Here is a 23,671-nt window from a genome sequence, read left to right on the forward strand (position 1 = left end):
TATATTTCCCATGCCAATAAAGACCCTTTGAATCGAATTGAATTGAGAGAGAAAGTGAGTGGTCAGGCAGGTGGGCTCAGAGTCAGGACAGGCAAGGGTCAAAAGCGGGAGGACAAGAAAAGAGAGACTAGAAAAAGCAGGAGCTGAGACACAAAATGCTGGTTGACGAACAAACAAAATGAACTGGCAACGGACCAACAGAGAACACAGGTATAAATACACAGGAGATCATGGGAAAGATGGACGACACCTGGAGGTGGGTGGAGACAAGCACAAAGACAGGTGAAACACATCAGGGTGACAAATGCAATGTCTTAACTTAGGCATCATGTCTCTAGGGGTCAATATTGTGAGGCTAATCTCCCTCCCATTGAATTCAAAGTATTTGCATAAGCGTTATGTTCCTTGAGGCTTATCTTTTTGCAAAATTATACCAGATTGATGCTTATCAATGATATCATGCTGAAAAGTGTTAGTTTCTACATAACAGGGTAAAAGTCCTAACCCATCAAAAGGAATCTAATTTGAATAGGCAGTACCAAAGTAGAATCAATCCCGATTCAAACTGTGGCAGGATCATTCCTACGTGTGGTTTCCATCTTTTGAAAAGATGCAGAAAATAAACCTTGGCAACACATTACTCAAAGTCAACAGGTATAATGCATTACGATGTAGTTTTAACATGTCATAAGCACGTATGAGCCCTTTCTAATGTTTTATAATCATCTCAGTTGAACATTTGTTACATAGACAGATATATAATATTAAGCTTTTAAGCTCTTCCATAGATGTTGCTTCGTATTCCCCTCTTTTTACTCCTATGTGGTCCTGTGTGGCTAGTTGGTAGAGCATGGTTCTTGCAATTTAATGAGCATGGCTCTTGCAACTTAATGATCATGGGTTTGATTCTCACTGGGATGAACCATATTGAAATGTGTGCATGCACTACTGTAAGTTGCTTTGGATAAAAGTGTCTACTAAATGGCATATATCATATTATATTTCTATTACTATGTGCACCAACTCTTATCTGTTCTCCTCCCCATCCTTCTCTCCTGCTCACTATCTCATTCCTGTCACCCATCAAATCACTCTTTGCCCTTTCCGCGATAACATGGGATGCTTAGCTGCGTTACTACGTTTTTTGTAAGTCATCGCCCTTCTCTGGTTGCGTGCTGTTCTTATTTTAGCCAGGCAGCTGACATATGAGAGGTCACACTGGGAGGATAAATAGTGGCAGGCCAGGAGGTTGTCGCAAACTTTAGTCGGATCTTCTCTCCTCTCTTCTCCCAGCTCTCCTACAACCCTCAAAGGTAAAGGAATCAAATCATATCTTAATAAGTAAAAAGGATATAAAATGTTATTGAGGCTCTGGTTGATTGTACTTTATACTTTAATATAATGCTCATGCAGTATGAGTGTGATATCTAATTGAAAGAGGATCTTCTGTGAGACTAGAAGTAGAATCTTCAGCAGCATTGTCGTTATTATACAATCAATGATGCATCAATGCTAACAAAATGATTATGCATTAGACACATCTCTATGCTCAAAACATTCATACAAGATTCATCTCTTAAATGCTCACTCAAGTTAGCATACCATAATGTTGCTTTGCTGCATTTGGTATCATTGCTTCATTGCTTTACGCTAGCCTCCTTAGACCAAAAAGTGGAGACAACGACTCACTTATAGCTTTTGCTCACGCTGTACACTTTTAACTTAGCCTATCCTGTACTTATTAACTGTACTGTACTACAAATACTGCACAGAATGAGTTCTCTATATAGCTCTGTCAAATCAAATCAAAGTTTATTGGTCTTAGTTCTGAAACCACCACACTGAGTTAGCATCTGGAGGGGCCTGCACACACAGTACTTTTTACACCTACATATGTTTCAAGGTTTCTATTTGGTTTAACCTCTTGGATTGATTGGTACTGTAACAAGACGGGGTTTGGATAATGGAGGGGTAGTGTGGAGGGGAAGGGAGGACCCAAAGGAAAGGTCAGGGTTGAGAGAGACTAGAAAATCAAAAAGGTCATTCATCCCGATATGCAACTTTTCAGGGAAGTCAGGAACCAATATACTCAGGCAGTTAGGAAAGCTAAGGCTATCTTTTTCAAACAGAAACTTGCTTCCTGTAGAACCAATTCCAAAAAGCTTTGGGACACTGTAAAGTCCATGGAGAATAAGAGCACCTCCTCCCAGCTGCCCACTGCACTGAGGATAGGAAACACTGTCACCACCGATAAATCTATGATAATAGATCATTTCAATAATCATTTTTCCACGGCTGGCTACGCTTTCCACCTGGCTACCCCAACCCCGGCCAACGTCTCAGCACCCCCTGCAGCAACTTGCCCCCCCCCCCCCCCCCCCCCCCACTTCTCCTTCACCCAAATCCAGACAGCTGATGGTCTGAAAGAAATACACAATCTGGATCCCTACAAATCAGCTGGGCTAGACAATCTGTACCCTCTCTTTCTAAAATTATCCGCCGAAATTGTTGCAACCCCTATTACCAGCCTATTCAACCTCTCTTTTGTATCGTCTGAGATCCCCAAAGATTGGAAAGCTTGGAAAGCTGCCGCGGTCATCCCCCTCTTCAAAAGGGGGAGACACTCTAGACCCAAACTGTTATAGACCTATATCCATCCTGCCCTGCCTAAGGTCTAAGGTCTTCGAAAGCCAAGTTAATAAACAGATCACCGACCATTTCGAATCCCACCGTACCTTCCCCACTATGCAATCTGGTTTCCGAGCTAGTCATTTGTGCACCTCAGCCACGCTCAAAGTACTGTGCAGCGTCTTCATCAACCTGGCCAAGGCTTTTGACTCTGTCAATCATCGCATTCTTATCGGCAGACTCAACAGCTTTGGCTTCTCAAATGACTGTCAAATGACTGTCTCGACTGGTTCACCAACTACTACTCAGATAGAGTTCAGTGTGTCAAATCGGAGGGCCTGTTGTCTGGACCTCTGGCAGTCTCTATGGGGGTGCCACAGGTTTCAATTCTCGGGCCGACTCTTTTCTCTGTATACATCAATGATGTCGCTCTTGCTGCTGGAGAATCTCTGATCCACCTCTACGCAGACGACACCATTCTGTATACATCTGGCCCTTCTTTGGACACTGTGCTAACAAACCTCCAAACAAGCTTCAACACCATACAACACTCCTTCCCTAGCCTCCAACTGCTATTAAATGCTAGTACATCGAAATGCATGGTCTTCAACCGATTGCTGCCCGCACCCTCGCGCCCGACTAGCATCACTACTCTGGACGGTTCTGACCTAGAATATGTGGACAACCACAAATACCTACGTGTCTGGTTAGACTGTAAACTCTCCTTCCAGACTCACATTAAGCGTCTCCAATCCAATATTAAATCTAGAATTGTCTTCCTATTTCTCAACAAAGCCTCCTTCACGCAGCAAAACATACCCACGTACAACTGACTATCCTACCGATCCTTGACTTCGGCGATGTCATTTACAAAATAGCCTCCAACACTCTACTCAGCAAATTGGATGCAGTCTATCACAGTGCCATTTGTTTTGTCACCAAAGCACCACATACTACCCACCACTACGACCTGTATACTCTCGTTGGCTGGCCCTCACTACATATCTGTCGCTAAACCCACTGGCTCCGGGTCATCTATAAGTCCTTGCTAGGTAAAGCCCCACCTTATCTCAGCTCACTGGTCGCCATAGCAACACCCACCCGTAGCACGCGCTCCAGCAGGTATATTTCACTGTCACCCCCAAAGCCAACACATGCTTTGTCCGCCTTTCTTTCCAGTTCTCTGCTGCCAATGGCTGGAACGAATTGCAAAAATCTCTGAAGCTGGAGTCCTGTATCTCCCTCTCTAAATTTAAGCATCTGTTGTCAGAGCAGTTTACCGATCACTGTACCTATACACAGCCAATCTGTAAATACAGTTGAAGTCGGAAGTTTACATACACTTAGGTTGGAGTCATTAAAACTCGTTTTTCAAACCACTCCACAAATTTCTATAGTTTTGTCAAGTCGGTTAGGACATCTACTTTGTACATGACAAAATAAGAAAATTCCAAAAATTGTTTACCGACAGATTATTTCACTTATAATTCACTGTATCACAATTCCATTGGGTCAGAAGTTTACATACACTAAGTTGACTGTGCCTTTAAACAGCTTGGGAAATTCCAGAAAATTATGTCATGGCTTTAGAAGCTTCTGAAAGGCTAATTGACATCATTTGAGCCAATTGGAGGTGTTCCTGTGGATGTATTTCAAGGCCTACCTTCAAAGTCAGTGCCTCAAAAGAAATCAGCCAAGACCTCAGAAGAAAAATTGAAGACCTCCACAAGTCTGGTTCATCCTTGGGAGCAATTTCCAAATGCCTGTAGGTACTACGTTCATCTGTACAAACAACAGTACGCAGGTATAAACACCATTGGACCACGTAGCCATTATACCACTCAGGAAGGAGACCTAGAGATGAACGTACTTTGGTGAGAACAGTGTAAATCAATCCCAGAACAACAGCAAAGGACCTTGTGAAGATGCTGGAGGAAACAGGTACAAAGTATCTATATCGACATAACCTGAAAGGCAGCTCAGCAAGGAAGTTGCCACTAAGGACAACACATTCAAGGTATTGGAGTGGCCATCACAAAGCCCTGCCCTCAATGCTATAGAAAATGTGTGGGCAGAACTGAAAAAGTGTGTGCGAGCAAGGAGGCCCACAAACCTGACTCAGTTACACCAGCTCTGTCAGGAGGAGTGGGCCAAAATTCACCCAACTTATTGTGGGAAGCTTGTGGAAGGCTACCCAAAATGTTTGACCCAAGTTAAACAATTTAAAGGCAATGCTACCAAATACTAATTGAGTGTAAACTTCTGACCCACTGGGAATGTGATGAAAGAAATAAAAGCTGAAATAAATCATTCTCTCTGCTATTATTCTGACATTTCACATTCTTAAAATAAAGTGGTGCCCCTAACTGACCTAAGACAGGGAATTTTTACTGGGATTAAATGTCAGGAATTGTGAAAAACTGAGTTTAAATGTATTTGGCTAAGGTGTATGTAAACTTCCGACTTCAACTGTAGCACACCCGACTACCTCATTCCCATATTATTACTTACCCTTTTGCACCCCAGTATCTCTACTTGCACATCATCATCTGCACATCTATCACTCCCGTATTAATGCTAAATTGGTTTTATTTCACCTCTAGGGCCTAAATACCTCCCTACATTTGCACACATTGTACATAGATTTTTCTATTTTTCTTTTATTTTGTGTTATTGACTGTTTGTTTATGTGTAACTCTGTGTTGTTGTTTTTGTCGCACTGCTTTGCTTTATCTTGGCCAGTTCGCAGTTGTAAATGAAAACTTGTTCTCAACTGGCCTACCTGGTTAAATAAAGTTTAAATAAATAAATGCCTGTCATGGCTGTGGGGGCAGCTGCTGCAACAGATACCAGAGCTTAACAACAACAGTTACACAGCACTCTCAAATGGACAGACATACAGACAGACAACCACAGCTACACAGAACTCTCAAACAGACCTACAGACAGACAGAGAAACAGAAAAATAATATGGGCATGTTAAGCTTTCATATTACAAGAGAGGAAGATAGACAGACATACTGACATGAAGAGAAACATTCAAAAAGACACACAGACAATCATCCAAATGAACAGTCGTCACTAGTTACCACAGCCACAAAGTCAGATGGCCCGCCTACTCGACCAATCAGATGAGGGAGTGTGATGAGGCGACCGGCTTGCAGGGGCAGACGAGAGACATGCCTTTCTTTTATCTATCGATCCATCAATGGTTTGGTCATTGATTAGACATATAAAACCAACCGTTATAAATGCAAAATGTTAATGGGACATCTTATTAAAACTTAAATATCATGATATTTGTCCCAAAATAGGTTTACTCCCATATCAGCACTAGTTTAAAAATGGCGTTTAGACACACAGATTGGCACATCTTGTGTTTAGATGTTTTTCTTCAAATTCCAAGTCATTTATTTATCCACAATTACAAAGTTTCACAGAAATGTTCATAAATTCTATTTTTTTTGGAGTATATCTGATTTTTTTGCTGATTTAAGATGAAAGCTTTGACCCTGCTACTATATTTGGCACCTAGGCACTTACTATAGACCTTTACTTATTTAACTTTTCATAGCCTTGCAGTCCACCTTTTTGGTGTTTTGCACAAGTTTCCATCTCTGCACAAAGCTCTTAAAGCCATGGAAGATAATAAAACATTCAACAATAAAAATTGTCTGGCCTTCCATGGCACTCTTCTAGACACCCAAAGCTCTTTACAGTGTAAGGGGAACCTCGCCACCCCAACCCCGCTTACATACTCTTTAATTGGGGAGGCAGGGTAGCCTAGTGGTTAGAACGCTGGACTAGTAACTGAAATGTTGCAAGATCGAATCCCCTAAGCTGACAATGTAAAAATCTGTCGTTCTGCCCTTGAACAAGGCAGTTAACCCAGTTAACCCACTCTTCCTAGGCCTTCATTGAAAATAAGAATTTGTTCTTAACTGACTTGCCTAGTTAAATAAAGGAAATTGGCTTTCAAACTGCAAAGAGACTCCACCCCATGGCAAAATGTGTAGACTTGCATGACATTTGTTATAAAATTGTCAAATGCCCATGAGGTGGGGGGGGGGACAACCAAATATCTGCTACTTATCTGTCTGTATGCACTTTTGTGTATCTCAAGCCCTCTTTCTCTCCTCAGAACACGTCCTGTTAACCAGTGTCTCCTGCCTTTTCCCTTCCTTTAGTCAAGATGCCTCACGCATTCCCCTTCCTCACTCCTGACCAGAAGAAGGAGCTTAGTGACATTGCTCACAAGATCGTCGCCAAGGGCAAGGGAATCCTCGCCGCTGATGAGTCTACTGGTATGCAAAGCGTGGATAAAATCTTGGTTGCCCACACAGGCACACTATAGAATGAAAAGTCACACATGCAGAGACATACTCATAATCAGAGCAACATTGTCCCAATAGCGTTGTTTTTTCACCTTATAACTTCTCCAAAACATCCCATTAGAACCAAAAAGTAAAAAAACAAAACAAACATATCTTGCATCCCAAACAGAGACCTGGAGTAATTTGAAGATCAAATAAAACAGACCGAAATGCAAACACAGGAGGCAGATGGTTGGAGTCTTACAATGTTTATTATTCCAAAGAGGTAGGCAAGAGAATGGTCGTGGACAGGAAAAAAGGTCAAAACCAGATCAGAGTCCAGGAGGTACAGAGTGGCAGACAGGATCGTGGTCAAGGAAGGCAGAATGGTCAGGCAGGTGGATACAAAGTCCAGAAACAGGCAAGGGTCAAAATCAGTTTTCGAAGCATGACTAGAAAAAGGAGAGTGTAAAAATCAGGAGAATGGGGGAAGACCACTGGTTGACTTGGAAACATACAAGACAAACTGGCACAGCGAGACAAGAAACACAGGGATAAATACACTGGTACAGGGAGACAGGAAACACAGGGATACATACACTGGTACAGGGAGACAGGAAACACAGGGATACATACACTGGGGAAAACAAGCTACACCTGGAGGGGGTGGAGACAATAACGAGGACAGGTGAAACAGATCAGGGTGTGACAATAGGTCACATACACATTTTATTATTTTTTTGCAGATGTTATTTCGGGAATAGTGAAATGCTTTTGTTCCTAGCTCCAACAGTGCAGTAGTATCTAACAATTCATAACAATGCGCACAAATCTAAAAGTCAAATAATGGAATTAAAAAATATATAAATATTAGGATGAGTAATGTCGGAGTGGCATTGACTAAAATACAGTATAATACAATACAGTATATACATATGAGATGAGTAAAGCAGTATGTAAACATTATTAAAGTGACTAGTGTTCCATAAATTGTATATATATATATATATTGGATTTTTTACCCCCTTTTTCGCTGCAATTTCATGATATCCAATTTGTAGTTACAGTCTTGTCCCATCGCTGCAACTCCCATACGGACTCGGGAGAGGCGAAGGTCGAGAGCCGTGCATCCCCCGAAACACAACCCCATCAAGGCACTCTGCTTCTTGACACAATGCTCGCTTAACCGGGAGGCCAGCCGCACCAAACTGTCAGAGGAAACACATACACCTGGCGACTGTGTCAGCGTGCATGTGCCCGGCCCGCCACAGGAGTCGCTAGAGCGCAATGGGACGAGGACATCCCAGCCGACCAAACCCTCCCCTAACCCAGACGAAGCTGGGCCAATTGTCAGCCGCCTTATGGGTCTCCTGGTCGAGGTCAGCTCCGACACAGCTCAGAATCGAACCAGGATCTGAAGTGACGCAGCTAGCACTGTGATGCAGTGCCTTAGACCGCTGTACCACTCTGGAGGCTGGTGATTGACTCCATTATTAAAGTGGCCAGTGATTCCATACCTATGTACAGTATATAGGGCAGCAGCCTCATAGGTGCAGGGTTGATAATCAGGTAGCAGCCGGTTAGTGATGGCTATTTAACAGTCTGATGGCCTTGAGATAGAAGCTGTTTTTCAGTCTCTCAGTCCCAGCTTTGATGCACCTGTACTGACCTTGCCTTCTGGCTGATAACGGTGTGAACAGGCCGTGGCTCCGGTGGTTGATGTCCTTGATGATCTTTTTGGCCTTCCTGTACATCGGGTGCTGTAAGTATCCTGGAGGGAAGTCAGTGTGCCCCCAGTGATACGTTGGGCAAACCAGATAGAGCAAACCAAATAGATTGATGTAACCTCTCGTGTCAATCTGTAAATTGACTCTAATAAACTAATGGCCAAAATCCAGATTCTCATCAAGTTCACTAAGCAGGTGCCTCACAAACCTAACAAAAACAAGGCCTACCCTGGTTCAATTACACTATGACAACTTATGAAGATGAGAGATGCTGCTCTGAAACGGTCTCTAATATCTGGCCTAGATGTTGACTAGTCTATAAAGGATTGAGAAACTAAGTGATAATGAGCCTCAGGAAAGCCAAAGCCAATTTCTTTCTCAATATCATCAATGAGGAAAAAATGGAACAGCAAGGTCATATGGAAAAATATTAACAAACTCACTGGGAAGTGTCATGCCAAGTCTGGTGAACTACAACTGAAAGTCAATGGAAAGCTTCAAGACAACAGCTCAGTCAACCACCTTTAATGACTAATTTATTGACTCAGTCCTAGAGCTGGGCCAAATGTTCACACCAAGAGTCCTATCCATTATCCGCAGCAACAATAGCCATACCATTTAAAATCAAATGTATTTATAAAGCCCTTCTTACATCAGCTGATATCTCAAAGTGCTGTACAGAAACCCAGCCTAAAAACCCAAACAGCAAGCAATGCAGGTGTAGAAGCACAGTGGCTAGGAAAAACTCCCTAGAATGGCCAGAACTTAGGAAGAAACCTCGAGAGATACCAGGCTATGAGGGGTGGCCAGTTCTCTTCTGGGTGGAGATAACAGACCATGGCCAAGATGTTCAAATGTTCATAAATGACCAGCAGGGTCAAATAATAATAATCACAGTGGTTGTAGAGGGTGCAACAGGTCAGGAGTAAATGTTAGTTGGCTTTTTATAGCCAATCATTCAGAGTATCTCTACCGCTCCTGCTGTCTCTAGAAAGTTGAAAACAGCAGGTCTGGGACAGGTAGCACGTCCAGTGAACAGGTCCCATAGCCGCAGGCAGAACAGTTGAAACTGGAGAAGCAGCACGGCAGGGTGGACTGGGGACAGCAAGGAGTCATCATGCCAGGTAGTCCTGAGGCATGGTCCTAGGGCTCAGGTCCTCAGAGAGAAAGAAAGAGCATACTTAAATTCACACAGGACACCAGATAAGACAGGAGAAATACTCCAGATATAACAGACTGACCTTAGCCCCCCGACACAAACTACTTCAGCAGAAATACAGGAGGCTGAGACAGGAGAGGTCTTATTGGACCATTTCTTATTTGGAGTCCACCAAAGAGGAAAAGGTCAAGAAAGTCCTCTTCTCACTTTCAAAGTCTAAAGCAAAGGATGTGTATGGTCTTGATACCGTATTTTAAAAGAATGACAGAGACAACCTAGCCACCCCATTTACCCAGATTTACCCAGACCATAAACTTTTCAATGCAAAAAAGTTAATTCCCGAAAGCATGGAAGACCGCCATCGTGACCTCTGTACATAAATCTGGAGACCAGCAGGAAGTGAGCAACTACAGGCCTGTCAGTATACTCCCGGTCATCTCTAAGGTTGCTGAAAAAGTTGTACTGGAACAGCTCACAGCACACCTGAACACAAGGACTGTCTCCCTTCACCCATCCAGCTTGGGTTTAAGGTGAGCCACTCAACAGAGACCGCATATTTCTATCTCCTAGAGACAATCAAGGCCAAGCTGGATACAGGAAGCCTGGTAGGGGCTGTCTTCCTCGACCTACGGAAGGTATTTGACACGTCAACCATAAAGTCCTTCTCTCCAAACTCTGCGAGAGGTTAAACCAGGAAAGTACTCTTGACTGGATGGAGTCCTATCTAGCCGACTCCGGAAAAATGTCCTATCAACATTAAGGAGGTGCCCCATGGGAGTGCCCCAGGGGTCCATCCTTGGGCCTCTGTTATTCAGTCTATACATCAATGACCTTCCTTTTGTGTGCCAGGGAGTGGAGATCCAGATGTACGCTGACGACACGGTCACACCCATGGAGTGCTGAGCAAGTGGCTTCCAAGTTAACATCTGTCTTTCCTTAAGAGTCGATTGAGTCTAATGACGCACATGATGGTGTTGTCTGTGTTGCTCTACGACTCTCACAAGTGTCACGGGACTCATCTGAAGGTAGCCCATACAAATGAATGGAAGAATGGAGCCAACAAAAAGATGGGGATAAATATGCTTCCAATAAACAATAATACTACCTTAAATCTCCTAGATATAGGACAGACACCTTATTCCTTATCATTTATTTTGGGACTGTCTTTTTTGCCATTTATGAATGTATTGTTCATTGTGTTTCTATGGGCTACAGTAGTAAAGGCCAAATTCAATACTTTATCAAAAAAACGTTTTAGCGGTTTTTATACCTAAAGGGGTGTTAGAATTCTAAATCAAATTGCTAAATGATCCATAGTATGATTGCCCCCTGCCCAACCTAGAGGGGTCCTAAAATTCCAAATCAAATAAGTAAATGATCCCCCCACCCCAACGACTTAGGCTTTTAGAGGTTATGAAGAATGTTTCAGAATGTCTCGACTCCTTTCTCACCCTAAATGTGGTAAAAACAGTGGCCATATATTTCTCCATCAAACAAAAGCAGCAAGTCTACCCCGACATCCTCATACATGGCCAAAAGATCAAAACCGTCATAGAATTAAAATACCTCCCACTCAACTTAAAAAAACACGTGACCAACACAATCAAAACCAGCCTAGCCAATTTCCAGTTAATAAGAAACTCATGCTATGTTAAGGTATTCTCACATGTCTGGTCCCAAGCATGTGAGACATCCCTGAAACCTCTCAAATCAGTCTACAAAGCACTCAAAATCCTGTACAAGAAAATGCAGCACTACCCCACTGCAATATACTCACTAAGTTCAAACTGTTTAGATTCGACAACATTCTGTTCTCAGATCAACTGCCTGGTTTACAACATAACTCATTATCTAATATCCTCTGAGGGTTTTTGTACATTTCTGCTCCAAGAAAAATAGGAGGTTAAAAATCACCTTAGGTTAACAAGTTATTGTATCATCTCCAGACGGTCCACCACTTTTGCACAATCGGCCTTCTCATTTAAAGCAGCTAAGAAATGAAATGGCCTCCCCTCTGCTCTGAACATGTAACAGCTTCCAAGCCTTCTCAACAGAGCCACAAAAATGATTAAGTCCAACCAGTCATGCTTTTACTGATTCTTAACCTAAAAGGCCATAGTAACTTTTAATGCAACAGAAGACACATTAGGACACATGTTCAATAACTGGCCAATATTTTTGGTTTGTTTCTTAAATATTTTACTATTTTTATCCAACAGAAATGTGTTTCTATGTGCAATGTGTTGACTTCCGTGTTGAAAAATGTATATAACAATGTTTGCTCTATTTCATTCTGCGAATCTAATCCTCACTCCCTCTCTCACTTTCCACCCAACAGGCAGCGTTGCCAAGCGCTTCCAGAGCATCAACACTGAGAACACAGAGGAGAACAGGAGACTGTACCGTCAGCTGCTCTTCACCGCTGACGAGCGCGCCGGTCCTTGCATTGGTGGTGTCATCTTCTTCCACGAGACCCTGTACCAGAAAACCGATGCCGGCAAGACCTTCCCCGAGCACGTCAAGTCCAGAGGCTGGGTTGTAGGCATCAAGGTTGACAAAGGTGTCGTCCCCCTCGCCGGAACCAACGGAGAGACCACCACCCAGGGTAAAGAGGAAGAATAGAACATCTATGGGATTCACAATTAATCTAAATACATACAGTACAGCAACAACATACACGCAATCAATGCAACATACAACCAATCCCATTTGTTTATCAAGTCACAAAATGCCTGAATAGTATTCCAACCTAGATACAATACACACATACAATGCAAAACCTTTACAAAATACCCTCCCATACTCATCTCTTTTTTCTGTCCCTGCCTCCATCCTTTTCTCCTTCAGGTTTGGATGGCCTGTATGAGCGTTGCGCCCAGTACAAGAAGGACGGTTGCGACTTCGCCAAGTGGCGTTGTGTGCTGAAAATCACCTCCACCACCCCCTCTCGCCTTGCTATCATGGAGAATTGCAATGTCCTGGCCCGTTATGCCAGCATATGCCAGATGGTAAGAATCACATAGAAAATATCCTCTCTCGAGCCCTCAGTGGTCTTGTTAAATCATTAGCTTAAGTAGTTAAAAAGCACAGTGTCAACAATTGCAAGTTTGTGTATTCAATTCCCCCATGGGCCATAAGTTACCTTCGAATCATTGACTCTCTGTATACATGTGGGTTACACTATATTCACTTCCATGAAATAAGCCATTATAAATGTATTAAATGCATATAAATTCTTCATAAATTATTACAAATATTATAAATACATACCTAAGTGTTATTAAACGTGTATAAAGTTAGTTCCAGAACCAAGCAACTCTTTTTAGTTATTTTAAAGATATGAACGCTACAGTATGTTTTGTCATGAGTAAGGTACAGCAGATATTCTGGTATGTGCCTGGCCTTACTTGGTGGCTCAGTGGGTAGTGCTATCAGTGAGATATTAAGATAAATGAATAGAGTCAAATGTTTGGACACACCTACTCATTCCAGGGTTTTTCTTTATTTTTACTATTTTCTACATTATAGAATAATAGTGAAGACATCAAAACTGTGAAATAACATATATGGAATCATATAGCAACCAAAAAAGTGTTAAACAAATTAAAATATATTTTATATTTGAGATTCTTCGAAGTAGCTACCCTTTGCCTTGATGACAGCTTTGCTCACACTTGGCATTCTCTCAACCAGCTTCATGAGGTAGTCACCTGGAATGCATTTCAATTAACAGGTGTGCCTTGATAAAAGTGAATTTGGGAAATGTATTTTCTTAATGCATTTGAGCCAGTCAGTTGTGTTGTGACAAGGTAGGGATGGTATACAGAAGATAGCCCTATTTGGTAAAATACAGTCCTTATTATGGCAAGAACAGCTCAACTAAGCAAAGGGACATGACAGTCCATCATTACTTTAAGACAGGAAGGTCAGTTAAAATGGATCGTTTCAAGAACTTTGAAAGTTTCATCAAGTGCAGTCGCAAAAACCATCAAGCGCTATGATGAAACTGACTTTCATGAGGACCGCCACAGGGAAGGAAGACCCAGAGTTACCTCTGCTGTAGAGGATAAGTTCATTAGAGTTACCAGCCTCAGAAAATGCAGCCCAAATAAATGCTTCACAGAGTTCATATAACAGACACATCTTAACATCAACTGTTCAGAGGAGACTGCGTGAAGCATTCATTGTCGGATTGCTGCAAAGAAACCACTACTAAAGGACACCAATAATAAGAAGAGATTTGCTTGGGCCAAGAAACACGAGAAATGGACATTAGACCGGTGGAAATCTGTCCTGTGGCCTGATGAGTCCAAATTAGAAATGTTTGATTCTAACCGCTGTGTCTTTGTGAGACGCAGAGTAGGGGAACGGATTATCTCCGCATACGTAGTTCCCACCGCGAAAGCATGGAGGAGGAGGTGTGATGGTGAGGGGGTGCTTTACTGGTTACACAGTCAGTGATTCATTTAGAATTCAAGGCACACTTTCTGCAGCGATACGCCATTCCATCTGGTTTGCGTTTAGTGGGACTATAATTCGTTTTTCAACAGGACAATGACCAAACACACCTCCAGGCTGTGTAAGGGCTATTTGACCAAGAAGGAGAGTGATGGAGTGCTGCATCAGATGACTTGGCCTTCACTCGACCTCAACCCAATTGAGATAGTTTGGGATGAGTTGGACTGCAGAGTGAAGGAAAAGCAGCCAAAAAGTGTTCAGCATATGTGGGAACTCCTTCAAGGCCTTTTGGGAAAGCATTCTAAGTAAAGCTGGTTGAGAGAATGCCAAGAGTGTCCAAAGCTGTCATCAAGGCAAAGGCTGGCTACTTTGAAGAATCTAAAAACAAAAATATATTTTGTTTAACACTTTTTTGATTTGTTCAACACTTTTTTTTGGTTACTACTACTACTACTATGTGTTATTTCATAGTTTTGATGTCTTCACTATTATTCTACAATGTAGAAAATAGTAAAAGTAAAGAAAAACCCTTGAATGAGTAGGTGTGTCAACTTTTGACTGATACTGTATGTCAATTAAATATCAGACAAGTAAATAACAGTAATTTCTGATCTCTTCACAACCATAGTTCAGGGACATCGATTTAGCCAGGACTGCTCATTGTTGTAGGTCCCATAATCCTAGTAAAACAAATCACACATTGGAAAATCACAATCTTAAAACACTGTTTGTTTTTATTGAATATATAGCTGTAGAGGGATAGAGAGGAAAGATAGAAGAGCCACCACTAAGGTCCCACTGTTCTGACTGTTAACTGTCATGATCAATAACATGCTCTGTTGGCTAAAAGTGTCTTTTAGTAGTCATTAACTCTGCCCTCTGCTAGCACGGCATTGTCCCCATTGTTGAGCCCGAGATCCTCCCCGACGGTGACCATGACCTGAAGCGCACCCAGTACGTGACTGAGAAGGTCCTGGCCGCAATGTACAAGGCTCTGTCCGACCACCACGTCTACCTGGAGGGTACCCTCCTGAAGCCCAACATGGTCACTGCTGGACATTCCTGCTCACACAAGTACACCCACCAGGACATCGCCATGGCCACCATTACCGCCCTGCGCCGTACCGTGCCCCCAGCAGTCCCCGGTGAGCTGCCGACAACACACTGAATACAGCCCAATATACAGTACAGCACGATACACTTATACATTTCTAAACTTCCAGCTTCACCCACTCACACGCAATGTTATCACACATTTTCCCAAACACAAAAACTCATCCTCTATGACTATGGTACTTTCATATACAGTGTTCAGTTACATTATTATATACAGCATGTTATTAAATATTTCACATACAAATGTAGACACAACAATTTGTTGATGTATCTTTTTTTCAGTAGTTTTTAAAAATAAAACAACCCCTCTCCTTACCCGCTACACCCACAGGCATCACCTTCCTGTCCGGTGGCCAGTCTGAGGAGGAAGCCTCCATCAACCTGAATGTCATGAACCAGTGCCCCCTGCACAGGCCATGGGCCATTACTTTCTCCTATGGCCGTGCCCTCCAGGCATCCGCCCTTAAGGCATGGGGTGGCAAGCCCGGGAACGGCAAGGCTGCCCAGGAGGAGTTCATCAAGAGAGCTCTGGTAAGAACAACCAAATATATTTTTTTCCATTTATTTTAATATATTTTGCTTATATTTTATATGTGATTATTTATAGCTGTTTAGAGGCCACATCCCACTGGGCACAGACATCAAATCAACATCTATTTCACATTGATTCAACGTAATTTCATTGAAATGACGTGGAAACAGCGTTGATTCAACCAGTGTGTGCCCAGTGGAATGTTTATAGTATGGATGCGTAGGCAGTCACAATGTACAGTATATTCCACACTTTGAAAATATCAGCTGAAAACAAGTTGATGTTGTGCTTCTTTCCTCCTTCCACAGGCCAACAGCCTGGCCTGCCAAGGCAAGTATGTTTCTTCTGGAGACAGCGCCGCTGCTGGAGATTCACTGTTCGTGGCCAACCATGCTTATTAAGCATGGACACTCATCAGCATCCCTCTCCCAACCCTCCCTACACCCCCCTCCCCCACCATGGGGAGTGCCATGTTGTTTCTGGTACCTCCTAAAAGCCGTCTCTACTCGACCCTCTGCGACACCACTTGTTTGATACATCGATACGGAGAAAATTCAACGCAAACCTTTCTTTGGGCTCTTGCTTCAGAGAGAAGATTCAAAACAACTAAAGTTCTGCCTCCATTCCCTTAAGGTGAAATGATTTCCATCGTCATGTTTTTACACAACATGCAACATTATTCCTTAGTCTGTAACACCTAACTAATGTAATGTTTGTACTGGAGCCTTGGAATAAAGTATTTTACCCAACAATGTGTTACTTTGTTTCCTTCCTTATTGCATTTCATTGTAACTCTGAAAACTGACCTTACATCATTGAACATCCTGCTCGACTCAATGATCACTTCCTATTTATTTGGAATGTACTGTTGGATATCGGTAAATATTATCATAGAAACAAGTATTATGTTTCAGGTAAGACACAGATGCAGACAGCGTCGAATTAACGACAGTTTATTAATCCAGCAGGAGCAGGCAAAAGAGAGGTCAAGGCAGGCAGGGGTCAGTAATCCAGATAGGTGGGGCAAAGGTACAGGGCGGCAGGCAGGCTCAGGGTCAGGGTAGGCAGAAATGGCCACTCCGACATCTAAAGCATCGGCCTACACCACAAACTGACGGGAAGGTCAGGATGAACCAAGACAGGAGCAGTGGTTGAGGTCCCGGAACGACCGGTCAGTGGCAGAGGACCACGTGAACGGAACCTTGGTAGAGGTGTTAGAGTTGTAAAGAAAAAGCCATATCTCCGACTGGCCAATAAAAATAAAAGATTAAGATGGGCAAAAGAACACAGACACTGGACAGAGGAACTCTGCCTAGAAGGCCAGCATCCCGGAGTCGCCTCTTCACTGTTGACGTTGAGACTGGTGTTTTGCGGGTACTATTTAATTAAGCTGCCAGTTGAGGACTTGTGAGGCGCCCGTTTCTCAAACTAGACACTAATGTAGTTGTCCTCTTGCTCAGTTGTGCACCGGGGCCTCCCACTCCTCTTTCTATTCTGGTTAGGGCCAGTTTGTGCTGTTCTGTGAAGGGAGTAGTACACAGCGTTCAAAGAAATCTTCAGTTTCTTGGCAATTTATCACATGGAATAGCCTTCATTTCTCAGAACAAGAATAGACTGACGAGTTTCAGAAGAAAGGTCTTTGTTTCTGGCCATTTTGAGCCTGTAATCGAACCTACAAATGCTGATGCTCCAGATACTCAAGTAGTCTAATGAAGGCCAGTTTTATTGCTTCTTTAATTAGCACTGCAGTTTTCAGCTGTGCTAACATAATTGCAAAAGGGTTTTCTAATGATCAATTAGCCTTTTAAAATGATAAACTTGGATTAGTTAACACAACGTGCCATTGGAACACAGGAGTGATGGTTGCTGATAATGGGGCTCTGTACGCCTATGTAGATATTCCATTAAAAATCATGTGTTTTCCAGCTTCTCTCTATTTCTCTTGCTTCTCCATTTTGGAAGAAACTGTTCAACTATTGTCTTTCTCTCTCTTTGAAGTCAACTACTCACCACATTTTTGATCCTTTGATTGGGTGGACTACATGTCAGTTCATGCTGCAAGAGCTCTGATAGTTGTCATAGTTACTATGTAAGTCTATGGAAGGGGGTGAAAACCATGAGCCTCCTAGGTTTTGTATTGACGTTAATGTACCCAGAGGAGGACAGAAGCTAGCTGTCCTCCGGTTACACCATGGTGCTACCCTACAGAGTGCTATTGAGGCTACTGGAGACCTTCTTTGCAAAATTGTGTGTTTTAATCAAGTATTTGGTGACTTGATTATATTTAGTATAGTTTGATCTAAAAAGTGGGGTATAGAGATGAGGTAGTCATTCTTAAATCATGTTAAGTACTATTGTTGCAAACAGATGTGATGACCCTCCCACTATGCCAAATTCTCTCTCTTTGCTCTCGTTTTCCTTAATAGGATGTCGGTGGGAGGAGCCCGGACGGTCGTCAGCGAAATGGGACACACCTGGGCTCGGGTGTGTCCCAGGATAAATGCACCTCTTCCCCATTCATTGGGGAGGCTCTCTCCATGCAGACACAGATTTTGGTTGTGGCACTGGTCAACACCCCTCATTAGCACATGACACACAATTGGTAATTATATTTAATTTAGTTACATAAATATTTTGTCATTCCTCATCTCCACATTGTCTCCTTTTTAGTTACGTACTTTGAGCCGGTTTGTGACAAGTGGGGACTCGTCCGAGATAAGGTTGGTTCCTAGACATTTTGGTGTACAGCACTTTGTTACATTATGAAGGACTAATACTAGTGTCGTTTGGCTTACTAGTATGTGTGGTGTTTGGGAGAATGTGGAGTTAATGTTAAACTCTAGGTACTTTGTTTGAATCTTTTGTTAAAGCTTGTTTGAGTTGTAATGTTTGGTGCTGGGTGCCTTTTTGTTTGGTCAACTTGCCACTGCGGTGGATAGTTCATTGTGTTGGAGAAAGTACATTGGTTAGTTTCCAGGCCCCTGCCCAGGCTGGAGACTCTTACTCTACTGGCTGTTGGGACATCAGTCCGATGAGGTGAGTACTGTCGGCTGTGTACTTCAGTGGGAGATTTGGGTAGGGTAGTGACACTAGCTGCCTGGAGCTATAGCCTTTTTTTCCCTCTGTTAGCGACGTGTTTCACTTTGGAATACGTTGGGCATGGTTTTTGTCTGTGGACTGAGCAGTTGTCTTGTGGGCACATCCGTGGCTTGGGGGAATCTGCCAGCAGGCTACAGTGCGTAATTACCCACTGCAAATTGGCACAAAGACTAGGGTTGAGTTACTGTAGGTTTTGGGGAAGCTCCATATATATCTCATCTCTCGTGGTGCCCAGTGTGATTGTCATTTCTCTGGTTGTGGTCTGGTGTGCTCAGCAGAGGGGAAGAGCGAGATAAAAATGTCTGTATTTTCTTGTGACTATGGTGCCTTATGTAGCCGAGTTAATTTGCTTTCCATCAGAGGGACTGTTCGAATTATGTACTAAAGAACAGCTGTTGAAGATTGCTGAACACTACAAGGTTGAAATTAGTGATAAATGTCAAATTCTGTGAAGTTGATATTGAAAGCCAATCTGATGGAGAGTTGTATTCTTGAAGTTACCACTGGGGCAGCCTCTGCTGAGGGCTCGCCGTCTCCCTGTAACGTTACAATGGCCGCTCCATCTGTTAGTCCTAGTAGTCGTCTTTTTGAACAGCAGAAAGAACTGCTTCTGTTACAGCTAGAGCATGACTGTAAAATATGAAAAATAATTGGCATTTAAACAGAATTCGGAGCTTGCTAAAAATCAAGCAGCAACAAGAGTGGCTAGAGCTGGTTACGGAAGGAAAGCTCTCAGGAGAGTTTGCTCTGGGAAAGTAACCCAGATGTACCTAGGGGTCACTCCTCTTTTGGTCGTGCCCTGGACACATTTGATATTGTTGGGAACTTACGGTTGTTGCCTAAATTTAATGAAAAGGACCCTGAGACTTTCTTTTCATTGTTTGAGCTTGTTGGTGACGCTGGGAATTGGCCGGATTCTGACTGCACTTTAATGTTGCAGTGTGTGTTGACTGATAAAGCGCAGGAAGCATATTCAGCTCTTAGTGTACACGACAATGGCAGCTATGATAAGGTTAAAACGGCTGTTACAGATTTATGAATTGGTTCCTGAGGCTTAACGCCAACGATTTAGAACTTTAAAAAGGATGATAAACAGACTCATGTTGAGTTTGCGTGAGAATTATCTTGTTTAAATCGCTGGTGTTCCGCCTCTGCAGTTATGAATTTCCAAGGCCTCTGATCTGATTATATTAGAGCAATTTAAGGACACAATTCCTGATCGTATAGCCACGTACATTAACAAACGAAAAGTAAAGACTGTTGCTGAAGCTGTGGTTTTGGCGGATGAGTATGTTTTGACTTACAAAAGTGTCTTTGCAGAGCCCCATACTCGGAATGAGTGGGGGCATTCGGAGAGATTTGGGCCTCGCTCACCGAGTTACTTTGGTTCAGGGGCAGAGTTCTTTTCAACTAGGGTTGAGCCTGACTCCTGTGGTAAAGCCGACTTTGGTCAATAGTCACTACTGTCAAGGTTCAGATCATTGGAAAAACTACTGTCCAGTTCTAAGGGCTAGGGGTAAATTCAGTACGTGTGTTTATGTTAAATCTAAGCCTACGGCGTTGGCTGCGCCTGTTCCACATCAGTTCACTCCTGGCACATTGTCTCATGCCCAGGGTCATGTGAAAGTCCATATTGACCCAAACTATTTACCTTTCATTACAGAGGGTTTTGTGTCTGTTAGGAAGTAAGGACCTAGTGCCAGTGAAGATCCTGAGCGACAGGTGCCTCTGAATCATTTGTGTTGGAGTCTGTTACCCTTCTCTGCTGAGACTGATTTGGGGAATAGTGTTCTAATGAGGGGAATAGGTTTGAACACTGTCGGTTCCATTGCATAAACTGATGTTGGATTGCGGACTGGGGAAAGGCGAGGCTGTTGTGTGGGTGCGTCCTTCGTTGCCTATTGAGGGTATCGACGTTATCCTTGGGAATAACTTGGCTGGTGAGCGTGTATGGTTTCCACTATCCCGTCTTTTATAGGTATTCCTGATGAGCAGTGTTCCCCTGAGGTGTTCTCCTGGTGAATTGACGCGTTCTGAGTCATGGCGACCTGGTCACTGCACCGACTAACGAGAATACCACAAAAGTCCTTTACTGTTTTCCCTGTTATCCCGTTATCTGTAACCCGCTCAGATCTAATCAATGTGCAACGGGATGACCCCACATTAAAAGAGTTCCGTGACCAAATTGTGCCTGTGGAACAGTTGGGAGATGTCGCCCATGGCTATTTTCTCCAAGAGGATGCCCTGATGAGAAAGTGGGTGTCTCATGGTAATTTTCTGGGGGAGGTGATTAGTCAGGTTGTTGTACCAGTTGTGAGCTTTGTGAGTTGGTGTTGACAACTTCCAACAATGACGTTGCTGGATGTATGGGTGTGAGGGAAAATCTTTGACCTCTGTCATTGCCAAAAAAGGGTATATAACAAAGTTTTGAGAAACTTTTGTTATTGACCAAATACTTATTTTCCACCATAATTTGCAAATAAATTCATTAATAATCCTACAATGTGATTTTATGGAGAAAAAAAAAATCTCATTTTGTCTGTCATAGTTGAAGTGTACCTATGATGAAAATTACAGGCCTCATCTTTTTACGTTGGGGAACTTGCACAATTGGTGCTGACTAAATACTTTTTTGCCCCACTGTATATGGCACGGTAAACGATCCCGGGTAAAAATAGCACATTTATAAAGAGGGAAAGACGTAGGAGGACCAAACTTTAAATTGTATTCCCAGACAAGCATTTCACCAAATCCTAAATTGGTTTTAGACATTATTCTTCTGCGCACTAGCTGAGTATAGAGATAAATATGTTGTCTCCTATTGCCCTGGAAGAGGTGGTCTTCACTGAAATATCTGTTATACAATGTAAACTAGGCTTTGGTCCTATTAGTCACATTCTATTAGGTGCAAAATGTGAAACCAATGTAACTGGGAATCAAAATGGCATAATCCAATATTTTACAATGTGTGTGTGATCTGGAGGGTGGTCTTTTGCATCCCCCCAATGGTACAACTGTGGAATCTGTACCCTTACTGATATCATGGAATGGTTTGATAACATGCCATGATTTGAAAGATACATACACATTACCAGTTCACTCCTTTTTTCTATGCTGGCTATGGAGTCCCTTGGGAAACCCAACTACCAAAACATCCAATGATGGAATTCATAATTTATCTGGGCTACCGAAAAGACTGCTGTATATTAATACCTTTTGGCTCATATTCTGAGCTAGTCATTAAGTCTGCCCCACAGATCTACAGAGGTTACTCAATTATGTCTGTCACACCATTGTAAATTGTATTTGACTCGCAGAAGCTTCCTACATGGTCACTTTTATGATTACAGACTATATGAGTGTAGTTAGACTATCTGCAAAGAGAATTGTATTGGACTACGCTGGCTAGTGTATGAGCTCGATTTGGGCCTACCCCCACACTAAAGCTAGTTAGCGTTGCTAGCTAACGACTCAGAATAATGACCAAACTCACCCCTGGATGTGTCAATTTCCAACAAAGGACCCAGAACATTGCTGAATTGGAGGCTAGAGTGTCTATTCTTCATCAGATTAAAGAAGATGAACAGCTGACCGACTCTTTTCTTGAGTCCGCCAAAAAATGTGGAGAACGAAGTCACTTGCCCATGGCTTGTCACCGCGGCCTCGGAAGAGCCTGCAGCTGTGAGACGTGCTTTGGTCCCGCTGGACGAGCCTTGGCCATTACCGGGAGCTGTGCTCAAGCACCCGGTCTGCTCCACTCCCTCTGCTCCACCTCAGGAGCCATGGATTACTGTACGGAAACCAAAACACCTTGGCAGGAAAACACCAAGGCAAGGTGATGCCTTGGAACTGGGAAACAGATACCGGGTATTGGAAGAGTCTGAGATTTCTGCTGCTGCCCCCAAAGGAACAAACAACTTTGTCCGGAAGCAAGTGGACCCCTGCCATCTAAACAATTTACAACGAAACAGCCCTACAACTAGTCCCAAACAACTTTCTATGATAATTGAACCAATCCTTGGTTCTCCTGTGATTTGAAAATCCTTTTTCTGCAAAAGAATCAACCATGGGCCTAGGCGAGGAACACTGGTTAAACAGCTGATTGGCTGATTTTCAGGCAATTGAGAAATAAATGGTATTTAAAATTGTAAAAATCTAGGTATTTTCTTGATGCTATGACAGTCTGCTGGTGATCCCTCTAAATTCTGGAAAACTTAACTCACTTAAACCAGGAAACTCCTTGACTTCCCTGCCGAAGCAAATTACATTGGGATCAGTGACTGAGCTGAAATTTGATGTTTTTAATAAGCATTTTATTTCTGCCTGTTTTCTTCATGAAAGAAAAAATGGCCAACACGATCCTGACCGGTCTATTGTTTCAGCCCCTCAGCTGATGTGGAAAACAGTAGGCCGGTTTTTCATTTTCTAAAAGTCACAAGTCTTATCTGCACTCTGTGACTCCAACCTAAGTGACTTCAACTGTAAGTCATATCAGATCAGTGTCTAACACAAACTATGAGACGGGTATATTTTTAGCTAACCTTGACCAAAAATAACCTTATTTTGATTTTACACCCGTTGCTACTCTAAAAAATACATGATGAAAATACATTTTGAGGACTTTAAAACCAATCCTAGG

General features: G+C 42.7%; 1 protein-coding gene across 2 annotated transcripts; it reads left to right on the forward strand.

The window, feature by feature from the left end:
- The first annotated feature begins 1,176 nt into the window (after positions 1–1,176).
- Positions 1,177–16,687, forward strand: LOC110498803 (fructose-bisphosphate aldolase A). 2 transcript variants are annotated; one of them, XM_021575431.2, is made up of 7 exons: positions 1,177–1,313; positions 6,816–6,932; positions 12,166–12,432; positions 12,675–12,835; positions 15,172–15,430; positions 15,733–15,932; positions 16,242–16,687. In XM_021575431.2, the coding sequence occupies exons 2-7, from the start codon at positions 6,821–6,823 to the stop codon at positions 16,332–16,334; spliced, it is 1,092 nt and encodes a 363-aa protein (XP_021431106.2). In that variant the 5' UTR covers positions 1,177–1,313; positions 6,816–6,820; the 3' UTR covers positions 16,335–16,687. The 2 variants fall into 2 exon arrangements, with proteins under 2 accessions (XP_021431106.2, XP_021431107.2); XM_021575432.2 differs by having other exon boundaries at positions 1,205–1,313; positions 6,770–6,932.
- Positions 16,688–23,671: the final 6,984 nt, after the last annotated feature.

Source organism: Oncorhynchus mykiss, chromosome 20 (genome assembly GCF_013265735.2).
Source record: "Oncorhynchus mykiss isolate Arlee chromosome 20, USDA_OmykA_1.1, whole genome shotgun sequence".
NCBI classification, from domain to species: domain Eukaryota; kingdom Metazoa; phylum Chordata; class Actinopteri; order Salmoniformes; family Salmonidae; genus Oncorhynchus; species Oncorhynchus mykiss.

Coding starts and splice junctions, on each gene's coding strand:
- LOC110498803 (XM_021575431.2), top strand. CDS start 6,821: ATGCCTCACGCATTCCCCTTCCTCACTCCTGACCAGAAGAAGGAGCTT. Junction 6,933..12,165: donor CGCCGCTGATGAGTCTACTG/GTATGCAAAGCG, acceptor TCCACCCAACAG/GCAGCGTTGCCAAGCGCTTC. Junction 15,431..15,732: donor CGTGCCCCCAGCAGTCCCCG/GTGAGCTGCCGA, acceptor CTACACCCACAG/GCATCACCTTCCTGTCCGGT.